Below are 26,141 nucleotides of genomic sequence, written 5' to 3' on the forward strand. Positions count from 1 at the left end.
CTGCAGATGAATTAAGGAAGGATACCACACACATGCTTCCAATCTTACCGCGGCTAGCCTCAGTTTGGAAACTAATTTTCTTCACCTCTCCTCTCTGTTTTCCGCGTCCCCTCCTCTCTCTTCACGTGTCAGGCTCATCCAGGAGGAGAAGGAGAGCACGGAGCTGAGAGCAGAGGAGATCGAGAGCCGAGTGAGCAGCGTGGCCCTGGACTCCTCCCCTCTGCCTCCCACCTCGCTGGGCAGCGGCAGGGACAGCGTGGGAAGGGGCTACATGACCCCCTCTCTCACCTCCTCAACCCTGGCCTCCCCTTCGCCTCCTAGTTCTGGACATTCCACACCCCGACTGCCACATTCCCCAGCCAGAGAGTCAGACAGACAGGTACAACTCTGGATTAACAAGTGTGTCTTTTTTAGTTGTGGCTATTTAACAGAGGGAGGCTAGTTCAAATGACCTCATTTCAGTTTACTGTCTGAACCGGCTGTAATCTGTGTATAACTTATTCCCAGGCTTTTGCGCACAGAAGCTTTTACATTTCAGTCATTTAGCAACTTGCAGATACTTTTTCGTACTGGCCTCCCTTTGCATTTCAAGGTCCAGTGAGCTACACAACCCCATAAGCCTGGGATATTCATGATTCTAAGTTACTCATAATGGGTTTGGCCATAGAATGATTTGGCAGTAATCTACACTACTTCATAAAGTTTTCATCATTGTTTATTTTTTGCGAATCACTGAACTGGAAAAGTGCAGTCAGAGGTGTGATTTGTTGGTAGAGTAAGTTGGGTGATTAAGCCCGTTCTTTCTGTATTGGCTAATGGACAGGTCAAATTTTATTGGTCAAAAATGAGGGAGGGTCTCATAACTTTCATTGTGGCTCTTGGAAAGTATTTTATTTGGAGGGTTAAAAGCAGTTTTGTTTTCTTAATAAAGTATATTCCATTGTTCCTCCGCCTTGTTTTACGGTAGTTCCCTAAAGGCTACATTAGAGTGGTATTGAAAGAATCTGAGCTGCGTTCAGTGGCCTACAGTTTTATGAAACGCATCTGGGAATAAACTATTGGCAGTGATGGATTATTACAGATCATAAATGGATTATTACTGATCCAACTTTTTGGGCCCATAAATACCTCTGCCCTACAACCTTGTTGTAGTAGGTTGCATGTGTTGTAAAGCAGAGGATCACTGGTTCATGACCTCTGTGGGCAGACTGTCAGTGAAGAAACCTAGATCATTAGGAATAAAACAATTACATTTGTTCCATGAGATTTTATCAATATTACTCTAGTAGTAAAATTTAGAGGGAGAGAGTGTTGCAACATTTGAAAAACAAGCATAGGGTAGAAAGTGGAAATATAGACAGTATTTTTTACATTGGACCTGGTGGTGCATTTTTTTATTGATCCGTATAATTTGGGCAGCCAACGGCCGAACGCTCCTTAACCGAGGCGGGGTCTGACACACTCTTTGTGGATTTGGACGGATGTGTCTGGGAAAAAGATGACTTCGAGAGTAATCTGATTTCAACAAGTTTTTCCCACCGGGAAAAAAACGATTCTTCTTTATGCCGACGCTGTGTTGGATTGTTTTTGTTTGTGTATTTTGTCTTCTAAGTATATTCTCATGGGACAACTGGAGAAAAACAAACATGGCAATCGGCAGTATTGTTGTTGCTGCAAGGCTCGAGTTTACGATGACTGTAACAAGCTGGATTGTTTACAGTACAACTAATGAATTGCTATTGAGAATCTATTAAGATACCTAAACATGAGCGTTCGCACAACATGGATGTGATGTAGATGTGTTAATACGTTTATTTAATTCACCTTTATTAATGCGGTTTGGATATGTGACCCATTTATGTAACATTAATAGATTAGGAATTAACATGTTCTGGTTAATTATAGCATTTCAAATGAATTACACTAGCAAAATTAGTTCAATAAACACATCTTCCAGCAATAAATCAAATGGATTAAAACAATCTTCAGTGACTCAATTAAACTGATTCTTTGTCAATACAGAACAGCAAAGAGGGCGATGACTGTCGGGCACTAGCCCTGATTGACTCCACCCCTCCTCCAGTTCCTCGTGCTCTGCGATTGGACAGAATGACTCACACACACCCAGGGGCAGGGCTGGATGACCATCGAGAATTCCGCAGGTACAGTATCTACTGTAGTCAACACTGACCCAATGTTGCATGATCGTGCTTGCTGGGAAACCACATAATGGCATGGATATGACGCTCTGTCAAAAATAATAGTTGAATAAAATGAAATGAACTAGCCAGCCAATAGAATGGATGTGTACTAGACGGGATGAGCGATTCGTTCAACATCGACATGTAAGGTCACCATTGACGTTCTGTGATTAATTTGTCAGTCTATCTGCTGATGGTGCCACCACCAGTAGTCAGGACTCTCTCCACAAAGCCACCAAGAAGAAGAGCATCAAGTCCTCCATTGGACGCCTGTTTGGGAAGAAGGAGAAGGGAAGGATCGGAGGACCGGGCAGTCAGTCTGCTTCTCTGGGTAAGTCAGTAGAGCGTTAACTATGAGGGTTTTTTCAGGGACAGAGGTGGTCAAAGCAGTCTCATGTGGCCTTTTCCTTCGCCATCAGCCTCTACGCCCTCTGACGACCTGGGATCAGCCGATCCCCTGGGCCTGGCCAAGATGGGAACTGGCACAGTGGAGAAAGACCGCCGCAGCAAGAAGAAGCACGACCTGCTGGAAGAGGCCTGTCGTCAAGGTCTTCCCTTTGCCTCATGGGATGGCCCCACGGTGGTCACGTGGCTTGAGGTACAACATCTCATTGGTCGACTGTCCAGGAGGGGATTATTGTTAATATGCACGGTTTCACTGGAAGATTATATGGTCTAAATAATGTATGTCATAAACATACAAAAAAACTGTTGGCATGGAAAAGGGGTAAATGTTCAAAGCGCAAACATCCTCTTCGCACTCCTCTTCCTCTTAGTTGTGGGTGGGCATGCCCGCCTGGTACGTGGCGGCGTGTCGTGCCAACGTGAAAAGTGGCGCCATCATGGCCAACCTGTCGGACACGGAGATCCAGCGGGAGATTGGCATCAGTAACCCCCTGCACCGCCTCAAACTTCGCCTGGCCATTCAGGAGATGGTGTCACTCACCAGCCCCTCAGCGCCAGCCAGCACGCGCTCTGTAAGTGATACAAGCATGTACATTAGCATACGTTCACGGATGTATCAGCCTCACTTCCAGACGTTGGAATGGCTGAGTGAAGTTTTATGCAAACTGTAATCCTGTCCTTCTTTCTCCATCCCGATCTCAAATGGTCCTCAATGTCACTACAGTCGACCAGTAATATATGGATGACTCATGCTGAAATGGAGTCTCTGACCGCTGCCATAAAACCAGTAAGCTGTTTTGCTGATCTCTCTTATTTTCTGTATTTCCTTTAAGCTCTCCTACAAAGTATGTAATGCAACAAATGGGAATTGATGGTACTCATCTAACCTGTTCAAAATCAAAAAGCAACTTCAGATAGTGCAAAAGGAAATACCGTTTTTTGATTTGTTTTCTTTGTCTTTGTCTCTGATTAGGCCTATATTGCTGCACCTTTTCCCCACAACTACCCCAATTTCTCTTTGAATGTAGTGTTCTCAGACTAATTGTCATTCACTAACAAACTATTCCTCCTTCTGCCCCTCCATTACATTTTCTCCTCTCCATAACGCCTCACACCGAAAAAAAAACAACATTGTGGCAAGCGTTCCTTCTTACTCTCCTTCCATTTCCATCCTTCTTACTCTCCTTCCATTTCCATCCTTCTTACTCTCCTTCCATTTCCATTCTTCTTACTCTCCTTCCATTTCCATCCTTTTTTCTTTCTTTCCATTCCCTTCGTGCTGAAGGAAGTGAAGGAGTTTAGCTGGGACCAGGTGAGTAGTTGCTTGTGTTGGGTGAATATTACTGTCACAATCTGAGTATCTCCAAAGAGATATTGGAAGGAAACAGAGGAAGTAATCAAATTCTTACCGTCTGTTTCCCTGTTTTTGTATCCCCTTTTGCAATCCACCCTTTTGGATTTTGCAATCCTACTTCTCCTCAACCCTTTTTTCCTAAAACCACCTTTCCCTCTCTTGTCTCACTTTACCTCTTCCTTCCATGCATCCCTCCCACTTTCCTTTATGCAGATCCTGGCCTATGGGGACATGAACCATGAGTGGGTGGGAAACGAGTGGCTGCCCAGCTTGGGTCTGCCCCAGTACCGCTCCTACTTCATGGAGTCCCTGGTAGATGCTCGCATGCTGGACCATCTCACCAAGAAGGAGCTAAGGGGACAGCTAAAAATGGTGGACAGCTTCCATAGGTAGTATTCAAAGAGTTTTAACAAATCTTAACTTAGTCAAATGGTAATCCATGTATGAAAGCCAATTCATGCTAAAACCTTGTTAAGTATTTGGCATGAAGATGCTTCCTGTCACGTGAAAAAATCTAAGCAAATAAATAATTAACAGCAAAGGTGAGTAGAGGTGTTGGAAATATTAACACTAGAACCGCCAAACCTTTCAGATGCCCAGTATGCGCTTGACTCCAGCTAACGCCGTTTAGCATCATTAGCATATTTATCATCCCTATTAGCATGGACATTCTTCTCCGCAGCATCACCAGCAAGCCACAGCATCAGTTCATCAACTTAAAAAATAGTATCTAAAAAGAAGGAATTGCATGAAGAATAAATGTTTTTGTTGAATCAAAGGTCTTATGTAACATTAGAATACATAAAACCAAATTATTTTAAAGAACACAGGCTTGTAGCAATACAGCTTTTAATATGTATAGTGATTACTTTAGTGGGAATGTATTCGGGTGAAAATCTATCGAGAAATAGAAGCTTTTATTATTTTGAAGAGCACCACAGCAGAGTTACTTGTTCAATCGATCTCACTGTAAAGATGGTTGCTAGCTGGTATATACCTTGAAGGGCTACCTAGCACAGATCAAATTTCTACGACAACCCAATGCCAGATGTAAACATTTCATATTCCTGAGTTGGCTGAGCGTGACCTACAATACAGAGAGAGAATCTAAACACAGATATTTCTGTTGTTCTCATTATCTAGTGAAACTTACATTCATATAATTCCACAGGCTGTACAATTTTCATTAGTTTAACAGGTCCAAAAAAACTAAACAAAAAATAAATCCATACAAATGTTGGTTTAATTTTGATCTTATTTTTATGAAGTAGAAGGTAAAATAGGTTATATTATCAGCTAATGTGCGCAGACCAATTTTATGTACATTTGCCGTATATATGCATGAAAGCTTGGATGCCTGATAAACACAACAGAAACAAATAGCCTAATCATAGAAATTAAATTGATAGGTCCAAAACTCTACTTGGCATTGTTTTTTAGCTGTTCCATTTTTAAAGGGACACTGTGTAGAATGTATTCTCCACGTGGAAACTAAGTTTAATTGATAATCATTTGTTTACTTACATATTGTACAATTTAGCAAATTATTTGCAAATTACAATGTTTTAACATCATAAATCTAGCAAATTAAAATGTACTGTACATTGTAACATAAGATATAATAATAATAATTGAGTCTTCCAGGTGTACGTATACTATGTTACGTGTACCCTGTGAGACTGGCTTGGGCATTATTAATAGTAAGTTTCGCTTCCTCTTTCTTTGTCTTGCTTAAAAAAGCTGTAAAAATGTGATTCAGATGGCACAATGATTACTTACATTGTACAGTGCTTGTTATGCAATTTGAACAGAAATTGAGTGAACTGTGTAGAATTTTGGCAACAAGGAAATTACCAAAGGGCATCCTGTCCAATGTCCTTTAATCAATGTATTATTAGTTTTTTAATTTTTTTCTTATTAACTCTATTCCTCTTCATCTTCTCTTCACAAGTAATTTTTTTCTCTCTTCTTTTCTCAACTTTAGTTAATGAAAAGTAACACAATTTCCCCCTCCCTTTTTCCCTGTCCCCTCCTCCCTTTCTCTCTCTCTTTCTCTTTCAGGGTAAGTCTTCATTATGGCATTATGTGCTTGAAGCGGTTAAACTACGATAGAAAGGAACTTGAAAGGAGAAGGGATGAGAGCCAACACCAAAACCAAGGTGAGAATATTGTACGTAGATGACTTGATTTGAGGTCTCATCCGGGATTTGGACATGGATATTGCTGGTGATTGTCATAATGAAAATAATACCCAGTAAATGTTAGCTAAACTGTTGGCTATCCATATTTTTTGTTACTTAAATGCTCCTCCACTGTATTTGTACTCCACTGAAATGTTACTGTAATAGTGCCTGTTTTTTGCCCCCCCCCCCTCCCCCAGATGTGATGGTGTGGTCCAATGAGCGAGTGATGTGTTGGGTCCAGTCCATTGGGCTTAAGGAGTTTGCAGATAACCTTACGGAGAGTGGGGTCCATGGGGCCCTCTTAGCCCTGGATGACACGTTCGACTTTACTGACCTAGCCCTACTCCTCCAGATACCCAATCAGAACACACAGGTACCTTCCCTTCCTGCTATAGCAGTCCAATCAGAACATTATATCATATCACAGGCACTTTACTTTATTATCTGAGTCAAAACAGAACAACCCTCATTCACCAACAATTCCCAGCCTATCAGATTTGCTTCCTATATCTGTCATTAAATTTAATTAAGGTAATCTTGATCATAAAATACTCTTGATAATCTTAATTATAATCTTTAAACACTTTCTGTCCCAGGCGAGGCAGATGCTGGAGAAGGAATATAATTCCCTCATCTCCATGGGAACGGAGAGGAGGCCAGATGAGGTAAAATACATTTTAAAGAATAAAATAACTTTAATGAAAATGTCAGTCAAGTTTATCCTAAATAGGATTGTTTGACCTTAAATCATATTTGGCTAAAATTCACCTTACCTGGTGTTGTGTCTGAAGGTCCATGGTGTCATATTTTTCTCAAAGTCTGGAGTTAGCATTATTAGCACCTTCCTAATTCATGAATTCAAAGTGGAATAGCAAAAGCTGCATTACACACGGAGACAAACTTGAAAGTACTTCAAACTAAGTTTAGTTATCTGTCATGCTAGCAGCTCGTTTTTTTATTGCATACTGACGATGTGGTCGTTGGAATTTGCTGCCACAATTTCTTTGCTAAGCACAGCATCTGCTCAGTGGAAAAAGTTAAAAACATAATGCTGTTAGTAGAGTTTGGATTATGTGTGCACATTATTATTATGAATCCGCTGCTTTACAGCTGCCAATGTATTTTACTTCAGCCACTGATTTCTGTATGCTACATATAATACCAGCTAATTGAGTATAGCCATAGCAACTAAACCTGAGAATTACCATTTCTATCGTCATGATGTGAACAAGCCAAATTGCCTTGTTGGATTGCAAATTAACTCGCCAATTTTCTGCAATTTCTGTGTAAGTAATGTCTTCGTATTGTTGAATTGCAGAGTTATTTCATCCATTTGAGAATACATAATAGTAAATGCTTGATTTTCCCTAAGGATGGAATTTTTCCTCATTAGATTGCAAATTAGCTAACTAGCTAGCTGACTGCAATTTGTGTGTAACTTGATGCCTTTGTATTATTAGAATTGAAGGTTTGTATTTTTTCTTTTGAAAATACTGTAAAGTTAATGCTATATTCCCCTTGGGGCAGTAAATAGAAGCAGATTGATATCATTTGTGAATAAAAAATACGGGTAAACGTATGAAATATCAGGGCAGATAAGAAGGGAATTTTAAAGAAGACCCACATCCTCTTTGGAATTACAGCATTGACAGGTTCTTTGAGGTAAATGACGGCAACAGTCTAAGTTTGAAGTCAATTTGAGTTAGTTTCAGAATGCAATGCTGCCTTTGCTAGAAGCCGTCACGCAGTTATATTTAATGAATTTGGATTGTGATGATAATAATGCTATCTCCAAGCTGGGAGAAAAGTAAATGGCTTATAGTGAAATCTGATATTATGGATCTTTAGACACTGTTTAATGTGAAATTCACTTAAATATGATTTCGGGTCAAACCATCCCTTTAATAATAATGACTCCTACAAGAACATTTCAACATGTATTTTTGAAATAGTAGGTGGATAAACACTTCTGGTAATATTGCTCATGAAGATAGGCAGTTTGTTCAGTTTTTTCAACCATCCTTAACTGTGGGATCATGCAAATGCATACTCCCCATGTTGTTCTATAGCATTCTAAAAGGGTAAATGTAAGAAATATCACTGTCAATTTTGTTTCTGGGGCAAACCTCTGTGCTGCTGACAGGACGGCACTAAGACGTTCACACGTTCCCCCTCGTGGAGGAAGATGTTTAGAGAGAAGGACCTCCGGGGTGTGACCTCTGACTCCTCTGAAACATTACCCGCCAACTTCCGTGCCTCCGCCATCTCCACGCCCTCCGTCACCCTGAGGAAAGTCCAGAGTGAAGGTGAGGTGGTTATTTCACCAGATACCTGCTTCTGGAGTAATTGCTGAACACTCATTTAAGTAGTAGTGTAATTTTAAATAGTTTGGAACTAGTGTAATTTTAAATTGTAATGCTGTTTCTTTCAGTGAACTCTGGACCCAGGGGTGAGTCAGGGTCAGTGAGAACATATTCCTGCTAGAAATAAGCACACCAGGTGAGAGGTATATTTAACTGCCAAATAATGTTATAAATGTGTATAAGGTTGTAAAGTAGTCAAAGAATAATGATAAAATATATTTAAACTTAGAAGTGCACATAGTGGTTGCCTCATTATTTATAAATCCCGTCTTTCTTTTTAGAGTCCCAAAAAAATCAACCCTGTTTTTGAAGAACAGAAAAGATGAAGATCGTCTACAAAATGGAGGGTAGAACACAATAACTCTATTGGAATCCTTGGCGAAACGAGGACAGAATGTGAGAGAATGAAAAGATGCTAAAATAGAGTGAATGTCTGTCTGTATGTCTTTCTGTCTGTCTCGCTCTCCATCTTAGTCCACAGTTGTGGCATGAAGCTGTTTGATGCTGTAGAAAGTTACTCCATCACCCATTGTGAAGTTTATCTTCAGTCGTGACTGTAAAATGGCAATATTGACACAATTACTTTTTTCCATTGGGCGGAAAAGCTGAATGCCCATTCTCATCAACAGAAAGAGAATGGAACCGTGTTAGAATTGTATTTGATTGGAACATACATAGCCTGTCAGAATCTCAGTAACTGGTAATAGGATTTTGTTTTACAAGCTTTTGTACCATGAACAGGAAGGCTAAGGTCTTTCCTTTACTTAAGATCCACAAACTATGGTCATTTTCTTAGGGGACCACCTACATTTAAATTAGCACTTCAGAGCTGACTAAATCAGGTAAAGGTATCTGGTTAAGCAGTCAGCACCATCCAAGGGGACTACTGACAGTCCACAGACCAGAGGTTGAAAAACACTGGAGATAACAAAAATAGTTATAGGTGGTTACAAACAGTTATAAAGGGAGACTATGTAAATGTATGAGGGAGTGGAATCATATGTTCTTAAGCCATAACAGACACCATGACATGCACAATGAGAAGGACAATTAGTGAAGTGAATTATGACAAAATCCTGTTCCAACAACAAAAAAAGTTTAACGTTCGTGTTAATATGCATGCCAAAACAAAAACATTTTAGGGTGAAAGTAATGATATCAATCATCTAATGATCTGAAGGCTTGGGTAAGAAATTTGTAAAATGTGTGTATTTAATTTTTATCATTTTTTATGATAACTACTATTGTGTGTGTGTGTGTGTGTGTGTGTGTGTGTGTGTGTGTGTGTGTGTGTGTGTGTGTGTGTGTGTGTGTGTGTGTGTGTGTGTGTGTGTGTGTGTGTGTGTGTGTGTGTGTGTGTGTGTGTGTGTGTGTGTGTGTATGATGTATTGAATTGTATGTTCATTTCATACTTAGTTACAGACTGTAATTTCATTTTAGTTTGAAAAGTAAATACGTTTTAAATTATGAACATTTAAGATATGCTACTTGTATGTGTACATTTTGAAAACAAATTGTGTGATGATTTAAACTAATATCAATAATGAAGAGTAGTGATGATAATTGAATATAGTATGATAATAATGATAATGATTGTAAAAGCTGTAATAAAAAATACCTGTAAAATTTATTGGAACTGTGTGCTTTTTTCATTTGTTCTGCAGTACATTATTGTCATGTGAAAAAGTAAGTCCACCCCCTGGATTTTTTAAAATACTTTTAGCAGTGCGTAAAAGTGACACAAAAATGAAGAAAACGACATGACAAAAAATGACACAAAGAACAACGTTTCTATACGTTAATCTCAAAAGAAAGGCAGCACCACACGGTCAAAATAACCTGGACACAATAACCTGTGAGATCAGTGAGAGAAACCAGGAATGTAAATAATCATGTAACAACTAATGTGTGGGTGGGTTGCGTTTGCCATAGTCTCCAGTCAGCAGTTAGTATGCAGGCGAGGTGGAGCGCCGGAGAGGGCACACAGCGCCACAAGGAGCAGGCATCCAAATATGAGTAAAATACACACTACATTCATTGATAAAGGCAGTGGTTGACTTGGGCCAGAACGGCGTTCCAATACTTCTAATTTCAGGCAAATTAAAATTGAATTTAAGACACGCCCCTATTTTCGGGCCTGTCTTCATTAGAGTGGCCTTTTATTGTGGCCAGCCTAAGGCACACCTATGCAATAATCATGCTGTCTAATCAGCATCTTGATATGCCACACCTGTGAGGTGGATGGATTATCTCGGCAAAGGAGAAGTGCTCACTAACACAGATTTAGACAGATTTGTGAACAATATTTGAGAGAAATAGGCCTTTTGTGTACATAGAGAAAGTCTTAGATCTTTGAGTTCAGCTCATGATAAATGGGGGCGAAAAAAGTGTTGCATTTATAATTTTGTTCAGTGTACTTAAGCGTACAGAAGCCCATTATCAGCAACTATCAGTCCTGTGCACCAATGGCACATTGTGTTGGCAAATCCAAGTTAATCATTTTAAAAGGCTATGTGATCTTTAGGAAATCCTTTCGCAATTATGTTAACACATCTGAAAACTGTTGTGCTGATTTAAGAAGGAATAAAAGCAATAAATCTGAAGCATCAGCAATTGTGGGTTCGATTACAGTCTCAAAGTGAACAGAAACATTGAACTTTCTTCTGTAAGTCATCAGTTTATTCTTGTTCTGAGAATTGAAGGCTATTCCATGCTAGAAATTGTGAAGAAACTGAAGATCTCGTACAATACTGTGTATTATACAGAACAGCGCAAACTGGCTCTAACAAGAACTGAAAGAGGAGTAGGAGGCCCCGGTGCACAACTGAGCAAGAGGACAAATTCATTAGTGTCTAGTTTGAGAAAGAGATGCCTCACACGTCCTCAACTGGCAGCTTCATTAAATAATACCTGCAAAACACCAGTCTCAACATCAACAGTGAAGAGGTGACTCCAGGATGCTGGCATTCTAGGCGAAGTTGCAAAGAAAAAGCCATATCACTGGCTTATAAAAAGAAAAGATTAAGATGGGCAAAAGAACACAGATAGTGGATAGAAGAAGATTGGAAAAAAGTGTTATGGACAGATGAAGTTGGGGGTGTTCAGATAAAGAAGAACATTCACGAGATGCAGACCAAGTGAAAAGATGCTGGAGGAATGCTGGTCGCCATCTGTCAAGTATAGTGTAGGCAATGGGATGGTCTGGGGGTGCTTTGGTGGTGGAGAGGTTTACTGGGCAAAAGTGATCTTGAAGAAGGAAGGCCATGCCATACCCTGTGAATGGCATTTGATTGGAGCCTATTTCCTCTTACAAGTGGACAGTGACCCAATGCACAGCTCAAAACTATGCAAGAACTCTGTAGGGAAGAATCAGTCTGCTGGTATTCGGTCTATAATGGAGTGGTCAGCACAGTCACCGAATCTCAAACCTATTGAGCTGTTGTGGGAGGAGCTTGACCACATGTAAGAAATGCCCATCAAACCAATTCAACTTGTGGGAGGTGCTTCAAGAAGCATGGGGTGGCATCTCTTCAGATTACCTCCACAAATTGCCAACTAGAATGCCAAAGGCTGTAATTGCTGCAAATAGAGGATTCTTTGAAAAAAGCAAAGTTTGAAGGACACAATCATTTCAATTAAAAATCATTACCCTGGTGATTGCCTAGGGCGCATCCTGCCGATTGGGTGACCCCATCGACCCTTAAAAATATATATTGAGGCAATCAATACACAAGGTCAAGACATATTTACTTGTTTTGAGGGAGATGATATCGACAACTTGAGAGACTGTGAGGGAGGGCGTGGACAGTTGGGGACAGTGGGTTAGTCAAGTGAGTGCGCCAGTTGACAGATCTGTTGAAATTTAGCTGTTCTGTAGGCCACTATGTTTTTATTTGTGTTTATTATTTTTATACTGCACACAATATTTTGAGTCTTGTTAATTTTGCACACCTGCTATCACGCTTGAATTTATTATGTGTTTATAAAGTAAAAAGGGTTATTTCCCCTGAAGCTGGCATTCTTCTTTTGGGGAGGGGGCGATATTTAGAGATCTCGCCTAGGGCGCCAGATTGGCCAGAAACGCCCCTGCAAATAAACATCCTGTCACATCACCATTTATTTTCCAAAGAATTCCTGGCACCTAATGAACCCTACACATAATCTTATATACAAAGTCTTCATGGAAAGAATTCCTGGAATGATATGAACACAAAAAGTAGTATTATTTGATTTTACATACTGCTTTTAGTGGGGAAATCTCCAAACTACTCAAACCAAATATTTGCTTTGTGCCATTTTGCCATATTCACGAAAAAAATAACAAATAAATAAATGTAATGAAATTTAGAAACTAATTCTTAAAGCAAATATAATAAATCACTCGGCCACTGTAGAAAATGTAAGGTCTACAACAGAAAGCTTTAATGCTTTAATGGCCATATTCCATTGCTTTCTGCCTTTATTGATCCAGGTTTTTCATTGATACTCTATTTTGCATTGAAACAGATATCAAACATAAACAATTTACAACTAATATTCAGCGCAGGATCTGAAGCCCTGTGTGGCACTGAGTCCTGCTCCAGCCTCTGCTCAGCCAGTTATGTCACACTAAAAGCATGGCACACGCTAGAGCTTGCAAGGGGACTCTGGTCCTAGCCTGGTACACCATACAGCTGGGGTGCACACCTAGTAATGGCAAAGGATACAGGCTAAAAGGCAAACAAGTGGCTATTTGTAAAAAATCAGAACAAGCTTATTACAAATTGAATCATAAAGAACAAGGCAAAATAATTCATGGTGAAACATTTATTGGTTAAACATCACCTCAATTATATCCAGCAGACTACTTCCATGTTGGCTGGGCTAAATTGAAACCAAAGGGAAGGTTTGCTGGAGATAAATAAACAAGCACAAGGGAGAAGTTGCATAATTGGTAACTGGACCAGTTTATTACCATAGAGTGCACAGGTTAGTCCAAGAAGGCTGTTAAGGGGTGCAATGGACTCCAGTGGGCTTTTGGGTAACAGGGTCCAGAATATTGATATAGATATACAGTTTTGCCCCTGCATATGATTGGCTAGGGCCAATGAAGAGGGTCATGGTGACTGTTTAATGGTTAGGGTGACAAGTGGAAGGCAGTCAGTATATTTTGGTTACAGAGGTGTTTTTTGAATTGCTGCTTTAAGAAGTAAATGTCTTTGTTAATAACTCTTATTGTGCTGTTGTCATAATGTTGCGGTTTAGTGGATCCAGTGGATATGTTGTGGTTTTTGCCGGACTGCGTAAGCGGAGCCGGCCAAGAAGAGTGAATGTCACTGACTGACTGACTGACTGACTGACCCCTTAGTCGATCAGTCAAAAAAGCATAGTGGTTAGAGATGCAGACCTGCAACCAATAGGTCCCATCAAAGTAGATTTTGCATTAAGCGTTGTTCTGGATAGATAAAAACTTCACTAGCTACAACCTTCAGTGGTACCGTTATAGTAAGCCTAAAATAAATCTGTTTATATTGCGACTATTTCTGGTGGATTTTCGAAGTACGCATCCTTGCATGATTTTTGGGGTGATATAGGCTGGTTAAAAACCCATTTGGCAGTAAAAGAGTAGGGGTTTCCAAGATTCTCTCATCTTTTCACCTGACGGAAAAGTCAGTTATCGTCACCTACATTGATAGATATTGTATCAATATCATTCATGAATGTAAGAAAAACAAACGTTTTTGCACCATGCTTTGGCTGTGTTCAGTTAGATACTAGTAACCCTATTACTGGCTAATAAGCTGTTAAAACGGCCAGTGGCAAAAGCCATATAGTTCATAGATGCTATTTGTGGTGGAGATAAACTTAATAAGAAACATTAGTCAGTTTAACACAATGCTTAATCATGTCTAGCGAAATAATTATCTAATGTCGAGATGCTATACCGACACATTACAAACACATAGCATAGCATGGTGGGGTAGTGGTTAAAGACCCTACCACTGATGTTGGAGACCTGAGTTTGAACCCAGTGAAGAAGGCAACAACATTTATCAATTTAAATGCGGGCCAGCTGAACTAGGCTTGCCTGGTTCCTTTTCTGGTTCATTTATGACAATTAAGATTTATTGCATATGCCTTTATTATTGTAATGTTGGTTATTTTAGTTTTTCCAGCCATTACTGTTTTATTGTGCCCTGTCATCCATTATCGTGGTTATTATATCGAGTGCCAAAAAGAGCTTTCTCTACCCTCACAGGCTACGGTAGTGTGACACCCTGTCTCAACATAAGCAACCTCTGAAAAATAGGTAAGGTGATTGTACATGTTTTCGGACATAACTGAGTCAGGAAATGTTTGACCCTCTAAAAAAACATTGTTGTCACCTCAATAAAAGCCAGTTTACCTGACATTTTCACACTTTTAATAGTTTCACCTGGATCCTTAGTGCAAAAATAAAGACTACGTAGAGCCCCTTTTCTTAGAGTGTATCTTGTCCAAAGCCGCTGCCCCCGCTGAACAGAAGCAGCCCCAGTATAACGCTGCCCCAGTCCTGCTTGATGATAGGTACTGTGGGCTTTGGGTGAGAAACATAGGTGTTGGATTTGCGACAAATATATACACTGATGACCAAAACAAAATGGCCCCTTAGAGGTGAAGCCTATAACGTTGATCATCTCCTAACAAGGGCACAAGTCAAGGTCTGGGTAGATTAGATGGTAAGTGAACAATCAGTTCTCATAGTCAACATGAACTGTCCGGATAAATGGGCAGGAGTAAAGACCTAAGCCACTTTGACAAGGGCCAAATTGTTACGACCAGGCGACTGGGTCAGAACATCTCCGAAACAGCAAGGATTGTGGGGTGCTCCCGGTCAGCAGTGGTGAGTGTCTATTGACAGTGGTCCAAGGAGGGACAAACCCCAAACTGGGTGTTGGACACTCAAGGTTCATCAATGCGCGAGGGTAACAAGGCTATCTCATCTGTTCCAAACCAACAGAAGGTCTACTGTGGCACAAGTCACAGAACGTTTTAATGTAGGAACACACATCAAAGCACCCTGCTGTGTATGGGGCTGTGTTGCCGCAGACCGCTCAGAGTGCCCACCATGACCCCTATTCACCCTCGAAAAGCGCCTACAATGGGCACACAAGCATCGGATCTGAACATTGGAGCAGTGGCAGAAGGCCGCCTGGTCTGATGAGTCCTATTTTTTTTTACATCACGTGGACAGCCTTGTATGTGTGCCCCATTTACCTGGGAAAGTGATGGCACCAGGATGCACTGTGGGAAGATGACAAGCTGGTGGTGAGAGCGTGATGCTCTGGGCAGTGTTCTGCTGGGTCCGGGCATTCATGTGGATGTCAATTTGACACGTGTCACCTACCTAACATTGTTGCAGACCAGGTACACCCCTTCATGGCAATGGTATTCCCTGATGGCATTGGCCTCTTTCAGCAGGATAATGTGCCCTGCCACACTGCACACATTGTTCAGGAATGGTTTGAGGAACATGAAGAGTTCAGTGTGTTGCCTGGCCTCCAAAATCTCAGTCTGATTGAGCATCTGTGGGATGTGCTGGACCAACAAGTCTGAGCCACGGCAGCTCCACTTAGCAACTTATAGGACTTGTAATCTGCTGTGAATGCCTTGGTGCCAGATACCAAAGAACTCCTTCAGGGGTCCATGCCTCAATGGGTCAGTGCTGTTGAAGGTGGCCATAATGTTTTGGCTCATCAGTATATATTTCAATCATCAGACCATAACATGGTTTTGGGAAATTGAAAGTGTCTTTTAGCAAGACATATACAGGCTTTGGGTGTCTTGCCTCCATAGGTTACAGCTTAGACCGGTGAAGAATATACACAGTGGCTGGTATACACACACACACGTTCTTGGGGGGAAAAGGCTGTTGGCTTCCTATTAACCTCCCTGATGAGCACTCTTAGTCCAGACATCAATTTTGGTCTCTTTGCAAATGTGATGGTAGCCATCTTGCCTTCATAGTGTTGCATGATACATGTAATGCCTTTGAAATTAATTTCTTTCTCTCCCCTGATCTGGAACTTTCAACAATAAAATATGTCGGACATATAAACTTTAAAGAAAATCCTAAAGGAACATTGAATTTTATTTAGGGTTAGTCAGAATCACTTTGCTTTATCAGGTGATCATAAGTTACTTTTGTACATGATTTGGAATGAGAACATAGTTTGGAATGAGAACATCCCTCATAATAAAGGGTGTGCACATTTATATAAGAAAGTTACACATATTTAGAATTGTTGTGAGAAATTATCCATTTGTTTTTCACAAACCTAATGTTGGTTACTGTCACGATTGCAGTGGTGGAGAGGAGGAACCAGGCGCAGGCAGAATTACATTCGTTGTTGAATTTTTATTTAAACAAACACTGAGTACCAAAACAAACTGAATGAAAGCAATGGGGCTGACGTTATACAGCAACCCACCACTCACCACTGACGTGCGACATTCAGAGACAATAACCAACATGAGAGGGGAGCAGAGGAGAAACATTTAAACATAGTGATGAGAAGATTGGGACCTGGTGTGCAAGACAATGGATGAGTCCAGGGTGAGTTCGTGGAGTGACGGGAACCGGGAGGTCACGGCACGATGGCGCTGATCATCACTGTACCGTGACAGTTACATTATCTTATTTAAAGTAGAAAAACTCCTGACATGATTTATCTCGATACCAGCCTAAAAAATAAACAAAAGCTGCCTTTTGTGTGTACACTTTTGATATCCATTGTGAAAATAGAGTACCAGTCAAAGGTTTAAGCACAGCTACTCATTCAGGGGTATTTCTTTACTTATACTTATAGATCAATACTTTGAATACTTATAGATCAATACTTATGGAATCATGTGGCAACCAAATACGTGTTTAACAGATACAGATACATTTGATATTGTACATTCTTCAAAGTAGCCACCTAAATTAACTAACATCATTCTTTTGCATGTTTGAGGCAGGGGGTGCCTCAAATGATTCCTATAATTAGCTTATTTTTCCCCACTTTGTGACTCTGACCACAATGAGTTCTGGGACTGTTTCCCAAGTCAGAGCTGATTTGGAAAAAAAAGTCAAAGTCAACCATTAGAACAATATTTAACAGAAAATATACAACCCTGTTTCCAAAAGTCAGGATGCTGCATAAAATGCAAATATAAATGGAATGCAATGATGTGCAAATAATGTATCCCTGTGTTTAATTGAAAATAGTACAAAGACAACATATCAAATGTTGAAACAGAAATATATGCTCATTTTGAATTTGATGCCAGCAACACGTGTAAAACAATTTGGGACAAAGGCATGTTCACCACTGTGTGGCATCACTTCTTCTTTTAACAACACTCTGTAAGCTTTTGGGAACTCAGGAAACCAATTGCTTAAATTTTCAAAATTAAATGTTGTCCCATTCTTGCTTGATATAGGACTGCAACTGCCCAACAGTTCAGGGTCTCCTTTGCTGTATTTGTAATTGCATAATGTGCCAAATGTTTCTATAGGGAACATGTCAGCATTATTGTTCAGCGAGACAGGGATGCTGGCTTTCACACTGTGCGCTGATAACAAGCCGGATGGTCCCTCTCCTCTTTAGCCAGACATGGCGTCCATGATTCCCCAAAATAATCTCTAATTTTGATTCATCCCACCACAGGACAGTTTTCCACTTTGCCTCAGTCCATCTAAAATGAACTCTGGGCCCATAGAACGCACTGGCATTTCTGGATGTTGTTTATTTATGGTTTCTTCTTTGCATGGTGGAGTTTTAACTTGCATTTGTGGATGCTGCGACAAACTGTGTTCACAGACATTGGTTTTCGGAAGTGCTCCTGAGCCCATGAATTACAGAATCATGTCTATTTTAATGCAGTGCCTGAAGGCCCAAAATCACGACCATCCAATATTGATTTTCTCCCTTGCCTCTAGCATACAGAGATTCCTCCAGATTCTCTGAATCTTTTAATGATATTGTGTACCGTAGATGATGAGATCCCCAAACTCTGCAATTTAACATTGTGATGTGTTATTCTTGAATTCTGGCACTATTTACTCACGCAGTCCTTCACAGAGTTGTTAACCCATCCCCATCCTCACTTCTTATACGTTTTTTAAAAGATCGTGCCAGAGAGGATGGGCTTATCATGTTACTGACATATTGACAATTGACCTAATTAGTTGTGTGATAGTCCACCAGGTTTAGTTTTTTGTATTACACAACATTTCCAGTCTTTTGTTGACTCTGTCCCAGCTTTTTGAAACCTGTTGCTGGCATAAATTTCAAAGCAAGCATGTATTTTCCAAGAAACACTACAATTTCTTAGTTTCAACATTTGATATGTTGTCTTGGTACTATTTTCTACTGAATATGGGATTTTCATTATTTGCACATCATTGCATTCTGTTCTTCTTTACAGTTTACACAGCGTCCAAACTTTTTTGGAAACAGGGTTTTATGTATTCAGGGGTTTTCAATACTGGAAAGTTTTTTGGGGGGATTTAATCAACTTATTTTTAAAATCTAAATATTAGGTGCTTCACACTCTGAAGTCAATCCGCTTGAGGATGTCTTTTGAGCACATGAGACAAGAAATTCAGTGCCTGTTCCCATACCCCTTTGCCCAACGCAGTACAACATTGATTAGAGACAAACCCAAGGGTGCAGTGGCATCTCAGCACTAAGATCTACTGCCTTAGACTGCTGCATCACTCAGGAGGCCATGATAGTGGGTAATATGATGGAAAAAGCAGACAATTTCTAGTTATACTTAAAATACAAGTATATTTATAACATCCTTCATTATCTGTTATAAAGACTCATTCATGGAGACTTCAATTATTGCCATCCATTACCACAAGTAAAAAACAACTATGCAAATAAATCTGGTGTTCTATGAAAATATTTTCAATATTTAATTACATTATAATATGTGTTTTTTCTGTGCGGCTAACAGTAATGCATAATGGACTTGGAACTAGTTCAGAACAATTCCAGTAATACATTTACATTTTTCTAGCCTGACAAAATGAATGCCAAGTAAGGCCAAATAAAGGTGGGGCGGGGGGTGATTTTTCTTTCTAAAATCTTAATACCATTTCATAAATAAAATACTTTTGGGCCAGGTTCAAGGATTACCTTGCTTGAAGGATTACTTCCGACTAACAGCATCATATCCAACAAGATTGCTGTGTGCACGCTCAATCGTCAGAGTACTGGCCTGCGTTTCATCATTCAGGAGCATGATGAGGACTGTCTGACTGCTACAGGATGACTTTCTCCACCTCTTGAAAGTGTCTCAACGCAGCTGGGGTTCTGTAAACACATACTCTGTAATGGAGATATATCTCATGCGCTCAGAAAACCATATAAACACCATCATAAATTCACATCCCCCATTTCATAATTTGTTACTGACACAACATTCCGGATGTTGAGCAATTGTTCTTAAACCCAAAAACTATTATTTGATTGTATGACCACGTAACCAGGTCTCTCTAGGCACATATAGTGAGCACGGTGACTATATAATGATCACAGACAGGGAACCTCTCAATCCATTAATATTGTTGTCAGGTGATTGGCAGTACCTTTGAACACATGTTGAGTTATAGTCATAGAACCTTTTTCAGATTAATATATTACATCTAATAAAAAATGTAAATATGCAAAATGATGTAGCACTCTACTAACGCATTCAAACCCATTCACATTGTAATGACCTTTTTCAGCTTCTATTCAGCTAAATACATTTTCCAAATTACATTTTCTTTGTATGTCTAATAATCTTTTCAGGTTTCGAATTTTCCCAATATTTTCAGGTTTTCACTCTCAAACTCTCTTCACTCAGATTCCCATCACTGAAATCACTGTGATTGAACTGAACAACAACTACTACATTACGAAATCTGAACATGTTTGTTTCTTTCCCTTAAATAAATATTTACTGATTTAATCACTGAAGTCAGTATCGACTAGTAAGACCTTGTATGGCTGTTGGGAATTCCTACCATGGTCTTTTGACGCTCTTCAGGTCTAAAACAGTCATTTGTATAAATTCCCTGGAATCAACCTGACTCATGTTTTTAATGTAATTCCATGCCCCCTCCCCCGGATCATCTATTCCGACCCCTTTATAAGGATGCTCACCCTAGTGCACTTTAGCATTTTTGATGAAGATTTTGTGTGAAGACAGATCGCTTTTTCTAATATCCTTAATATTTATTTTGATAGTCGCTTTATTTAATATATTTATTTTATTTATAATATTATTTTTGTCTCCTTCCATAAACAAAGAACCAGATTAATTTCCTTTTTTTTTTTACTAGAGCTTGCTCCTGGATCTAGTCTTCTAAATGTGTGAACACATATCCATGCTTTCCTTCTCTCTCTTCCTCCTACCTTCCTCCCTGTCATTCTATATCCCTGACTCCAACCCAGTCCTGCCTTACAATGATCAAGTCCGTGAAAGACATCTTTACACAGGTATTAAGCTTTTTTTGTATTTCAATGTGGGCCATATTGTATGAAAAGTAATAATATTTTTTGCCTCTTTAATACTGTTTGTGTTGACATCTTTGTCAGGTTAACATGCAATGTTTTTCCCCCAGATAATGAAAGGAGAGGACTGTTTCTGGAGATCACCCCTGATGGAAGAGTGACAGGGAGTTCAGTTCAAACCCCTCTCAGTAAGTGTCTGGAAGACATGGAGAACGAGAGTGTGAGAGTGACTAAGAATGTAATATTATCAGGTCATCTCCCAAACACCTAGAAGGAATAATACATTACAAAACTTGTATTGAATGAGTCTGCCTTATTTGGTCAGGTGTGTTGGAGTTGAAATCTGTTCAAGTTGGTTTGACAGTCATCAAAGGTGTGTCGTCTTCCCTTTACCTCTGCATTGACAGCTCCGGCCAGTTGAGGGGGCAGGTGAGCAGTGGAAAAAACATTTGACAGTAGTTTAAAATATAACACAGGTTAAATGCCACAGTTTATGAATGAAAGCCTTGTTTTTTTACTGCATATAACAAATATGTAATTTTCATTTTTTGCTTTGATCAATTACCACAGAGTCTTTACACGGAGGCCGACTGCACCTTCAGAGAGCTGCTGCTAGCTGACGGATACACTCGTTTCCTCTCTTCACATCATCAGCTTCCTGTGTCGCTATCCTCAAAAGTCTCCACAGAGCAAAACGGACTCCCATTCTCTCGGTTCCTACCCATGAGAAGCGATTTGTTATCTGGAAGTTTGACAGAGAATACAGCTGAAAACCAACAAAAGAGTCAGCTACAGCTCAACATGGGTTCCGATGACCCTCTTCGCATGGTTCTCACTGGCGTATATAGTCCACAGTTCTCTATGGAGAGATGAAGCAGAAAAAAAGTTTGCAGATGGAAGAATACAAGGAACTGTTTATAAAGACAAATATTTATTTTAAGGTTGACTGGATTGCATTGCTATGTTCATTCCCAAAGGGATTTTTTTAACCTTTTATAGAAACACTCTCACATTTATTGCACCACAGCAAAAACTTAATTGTGGCCAAGCTGGCCAAGCAGATTGTCTCATATTGAAGGTCAAGTTGAGTATGCAATATGTAGTATTCTCTTTTTTTTTCTGTAATTTGTTGAAATGTAGCTATAATTTATTATTATTTATATTTTTCAAACTGATGAAGCCTAAATTATGTTTTAAAAAGTACATTAGTTCTAAGGGATTATTTATACTCTAGCCCAACAGCATATTGCCTAATAAAAAATCTACTACACAGTCATGTTGTTATACTTGAAATATTTATTTATGTAAGTAAAATATGTATTTACAGTGGGGAGAACAAGTATTTGATACACTGCCGATTTTGCAGGTTTTCCAACTTACAAAGCATGTAGAAGTAAAATTGCATTGTATGATTTTTAAGTAATTAATTAGCATTTTATTGCATGACATAAGTATTTGATACATCAGAAAAGCAGAACTTAATATTTGCAATTACAGAGATCATACGTTTCCTGTAGTTCTTGACCAGGTTTGCACACACTGCAGCAGGGATTTTGACCCACTCCTCCATACAGACCTTCTCCAGATCCTTCAGGTTTCGAGGCTGTCGCTGGGCAATACGAACTTTCAGCTCCCTCCAAAGATTTTCTATTGGGTTCAGGTCTGGAGACTGGCTAGGCCACTCCAGGACCTTGCGATGCTTCTTACGGAGCCACTCCTTAGTTGCCCTGGCTGTGTGTTTTGGGTCATTGTCATGCTGGAAGACCCAGCCATGACCCATCTTCAATGCTCTTATTGAGGGAAGGAGGTTGTTGGCCAAGATCTCGCGATACATGGCCCCATCCATCCTCCCCTCAATACGGTGCAGTCGTCCTGTCCCCTTTGCAGAAAAGCATCCCCAAAGAATGATGTTTCCACCTCCATGCTTCACGGTTGGGATGGTGTTCTTGGGGTTGTACTCATCCTTCTTCTTCCTCAAAACACAGCATGTGGAGTTTAGACCAAAAAGCTCTATTTTTGTCTCATCAGACCACATGACCTTCTTCCATTCCTCCTCTGGATCATCCAGATGGTCATTGGCAAACTTCAGACAGGCCTGGACATGCGCTGGCTTGAGCAGGCGGACCTTGCGTGCGCTGCAGGATTTTAATCTATGACGGCGTAGTGGGTTACTAATGTTTTTCTTTGAGACTTTGGTCCCAGCTCTCTTCAGGTCATTGATCAGGTCCTGCCATGTAGTTCTGGGCTGATCCCTCACCTTCCTCATGATCATTGATGCCCCACGAGGTGAGATCTTGCATGGAACAAGATCTCAGACAGGGAACCTCTATAGGTAACGAGTTCAAACAGGTGCAGTTAATACAGGTAATGAGTGGAGAACAGGAGGGCTTCTTTAAGAAAAATTCAAAGGTCTGTGAATGCCAAAATTCTTACTGGTTGGTAGGTGATCAAATACTTATGTCATGCAATAAAATGCAAATTAATTATTTAAAAATCATACAATGTGATTTTCTGGATTTTTGTTTTAGATTCCGTCTCTCACAGTTGAAGTGTGCCTATGATGAAAATCCACAGTCCTCTACATGCTTTGTATGTAGGAAAACCTGCAAAATCATATCAAAAGAACAAGTATCAAATACTTGGTCTCCCCATTGTATATAAATGTATTCTAGAGAAGTATGACAAAGCTTTCTGCATTTATCCTAGATTGACCAACACTGGAGAAGCACAGTGATCTAAGGTAAGAATAGGGACTATTAAACAATGTTATAATAAGAAGTGAGTTATAAAGGGATGTTGCCAATGCACTTTGGCTAAGGGCTTTTCTTTGGCACAATGCAATGCAGACTGCCTTAAAACAGCCCATAGCCAGTGTATATTAGCTATATACCACAATCACCAGAGATGCCGTATTTATCATAAACTGGTTGTCAATCTTTTTGAAATATAATATACAGCTCAAGAAAAAATGTGCAGACCACTGCACCTTTACCTTTCCTTTCCAAAAAAGTTTGGAAGGAAGGTTTCGAGTCAGAAACAGAAGGGTTAAAATTAAGAGGACCACTGCAGATGGAACACTTTTGTTCCTCACTCAAAACTGTCTTTTTCAACTTTTTTGTAAAGGAAAGGTAAATGTGCAGTGGTCTATTAACGGTACCTTGACTGCTGTTAGGTACCAGGATGAAATCATCAGTCCCATCATCAGACTATATGCTGGTGCAGTGGGCCCTGGGTTCCTCCTGGTGTAGGACAATACCCTGCCTCATGTGGCCAGAGTGTGTAGGCAGTTCCTGCATGACGAAAGCATTGATAACATTGACTGGCCCTCATGTTCCCCAGACCCGAATCCAATTGAGAACCTCTGAGATGTTATGCATTGGTGCGTCAAATTGGTGCATCCAGGAGCTCACTGATGCCCTAATCCAGGTCTGGGAGAAGATCCCCCAGGACACCATCCATCATCTCATCAGGAGCCAACATTCTCGGGAGTGCATACAGGCGTGGGGGGCATACACAATATTGAGTCACATTATGAGTTCCCATGATGAAATCCACAACAGCCTGTGATTTCATTTGTTTACTTAGATTCTCGGTGTGAGTTTGAATCCAGCCCTCAATCGGTTGGTGATTTTGGTTTCCATTTACAGTTGTTACATCATTTGTTTCTTAACGAATTACACAATATACAGTAGAGGTTTTGATCTTTAATATATTTCGTTCACCGAGACCCAGTGTGTGATATGTGTTCCCTTCATTTTTTTGAGTCGTATATGTTTCACAAGGGTGAAATTATTGGCCTACATCAAGCAAAGAAAACAACTAAGGAGATTGCTGAAATTACTGAAATTGGGTTAAGATTTGTCCAACTCATTATTAAAACCTGGAAGGATAATTGTAAACCGTCAACTTCGTGGAATAAATATGCTTTGAAAGAAATCTTGAATGACCATGATCACAGATCACTTAAATGAATGGTCGAATTGTAAAAACTGTGTAATAGAGAAAGTAAGAGCATTTCCACACGCACAATGCAACAAGAACTCACAGAATTGGGACTCTGCCATGCGTCCACAGGGAAATCACTTGTTAATGAGGCTAATCAGAAAAAAGGCTTCAATTTGCTAGGGAGCATAAAGATTGGACTCTGGAGCAATAGAAAAAGGTCATGGGGTCATGTGAGTCCAGATTTACCCTGGATTTACCCTATTCCAGAGCGTAAGAAGGGAAGTGCATAAAGCAATGCCCCCATCATGCACAGTGCCCACATTACAATCCTCTGGGGGCAGTGTTATGATCTGGGGTTGCTTTAATCGGTCAGGTCTAGGCTCAGCAACATAATGTGGCAATAAAATATCTGCTGATTACCTGAATGTACTGAATGACCAGGTTATCAAATCAATTGATATTTTCTTCCCTGATGGCATTGGCATATTCCGGGATGAAATTGCTCAAATTGTGCAAGAATGGTTCAGGGAGCATGAAGAATCATTTTCACACATGAATTAGCTACCACAGATTCCTGACCTTAGCCCCAAAGTCTTTGGGATGTGCTGGAGAGGACTTTACGAAGTGGTTTGACTCTCCCATCATCGATACAAGATCTCAAAGGCAACTCTGGACGGAAATAAATGTTGTGATTTTGCATAAGGTTGTCGAACAATGCCACGGAGAATGCATGCCATAATTAATTAAAGCTAAAGGTGGTCCAACAACATATTGTGCAACTTTCTTTTGTCCAGGCAGTGTATTGTTTAATCATAACTACCTCTAAATAAATATTTCATAAAAACAAGGTTAGGTAATTTGAGTCAAGTTAATGATGATCGCAAGACATTCAAGGCTGGCTGGGCAAAAGAACTAGGCTGATAGACAACAAAAGTGCTAAGAAGGACAAAACATATACACTCACCTAAAGGATTATTAGGAACACCTGTTCAATTTCTCATGAATGCAATTATCTAATCTACCAATCACATGGCAGTTGCTTCAATGCATTTAGGGGTGTGGTCCTGGTCAAGACAATCTCCTGAACTCCAAACTGAATGTCAGAATGGAATTTAAGCAATTTTGAGCGTGGCATGGTTGTTGGTGCCAGACGGGCCGGTCTGAGTATTTCACAATCT

The 26,141-nt window shown here is 40.0% G+C and overlaps 2 protein-coding genes across 12 annotated transcripts in view; both read left to right on the forward strand.

Moving 5' to 3' along the window:
- LOC105030729 (liprin-alpha-3) overlaps nucleotides 1-9,781 on the forward strand; it is a 29,619-nt gene extending 19,838 nt beyond the window's left edge. For 8 of the 11 annotated variants that reach the window (XM_020046768.3, XM_020046767.3, XM_020046771.3 and 5 more), the window contains 14 exons: nucleotides 133-379; nucleotides 2,023-2,162; nucleotides 2,384-2,532; nucleotides 2,621-2,799; nucleotides 2,978-3,178; nucleotides 3,331-3,393; nucleotides 3,892-3,918; nucleotides 4,174-4,349; nucleotides 6,022-6,119; nucleotides 6,341-6,516; nucleotides 6,740-6,808; nucleotides 8,287-8,449; nucleotides 8,575-8,642; nucleotides 8,788-9,781. In XM_020046768.3, the coding sequence (XP_019902327.1) occupies nucleotides 133-379; nucleotides 2,023-2,162; nucleotides 2,384-2,532; nucleotides 2,621-2,799; nucleotides 2,978-3,178; nucleotides 3,331-3,393; nucleotides 3,892-3,918; nucleotides 4,174-4,349; nucleotides 6,022-6,119; nucleotides 6,341-6,516; nucleotides 6,740-6,808; nucleotides 8,287-8,449; nucleotides 8,575-8,627 (1,741 nt within the window). In that variant the 3' untranslated portion in view covers nucleotides 8,628-8,642; nucleotides 8,788-9,781. Of the gene's footprint in view, nucleotides 1-132; nucleotides 380-2,022; nucleotides 2,163-2,383; nucleotides 2,533-2,620; nucleotides 2,800-2,977; nucleotides 3,179-3,330; nucleotides 3,394-3,579; nucleotides 3,801-3,891; nucleotides 3,919-4,173; nucleotides 4,350-6,021; nucleotides 6,120-6,340; nucleotides 6,517-6,739; nucleotides 6,809-8,286; nucleotides 8,450-8,574; nucleotides 8,650-8,787 lie in introns of those variants that run through there. The other 3 variants (XM_020046770.3, XM_020046772.3, XM_020046775.2) reach the window with 3 other exon arrangements.
- Nucleotides 9,782-20,815: 11,034 nt separating this feature from the next.
- On the forward strand, nucleotides 20,816-22,090 carry fgf21 (fibroblast growth factor 21). The gene is made up of 4 exons (XM_020046432.1): nucleotides 20,816-21,003; nucleotides 21,129-21,206; nucleotides 21,344-21,447; nucleotides 21,589-22,090. The coding sequence occupies exons 1-4, from the start codon at nucleotides 20,874-20,876 to the stop codon at nucleotides 21,889-21,891; spliced, it is 615 nt and encodes a 204-aa protein (XP_019901991.1). The 5' UTR covers nucleotides 20,816-20,873; the 3' UTR covers nucleotides 21,892-22,090.
- The last annotated feature ends 4,051 nt before the right edge of the window (nucleotides 22,091-26,141 follow it).

The sequence above is a fragment of the Esox lucius genome, chromosome 5 (genome assembly GCF_011004845.1).
Source record: "Esox lucius isolate fEsoLuc1 chromosome 5, fEsoLuc1.pri, whole genome shotgun sequence".
Taxonomy (NCBI): domain Eukaryota; kingdom Metazoa; phylum Chordata; class Actinopteri; order Esociformes; family Esocidae; genus Esox; species Esox lucius.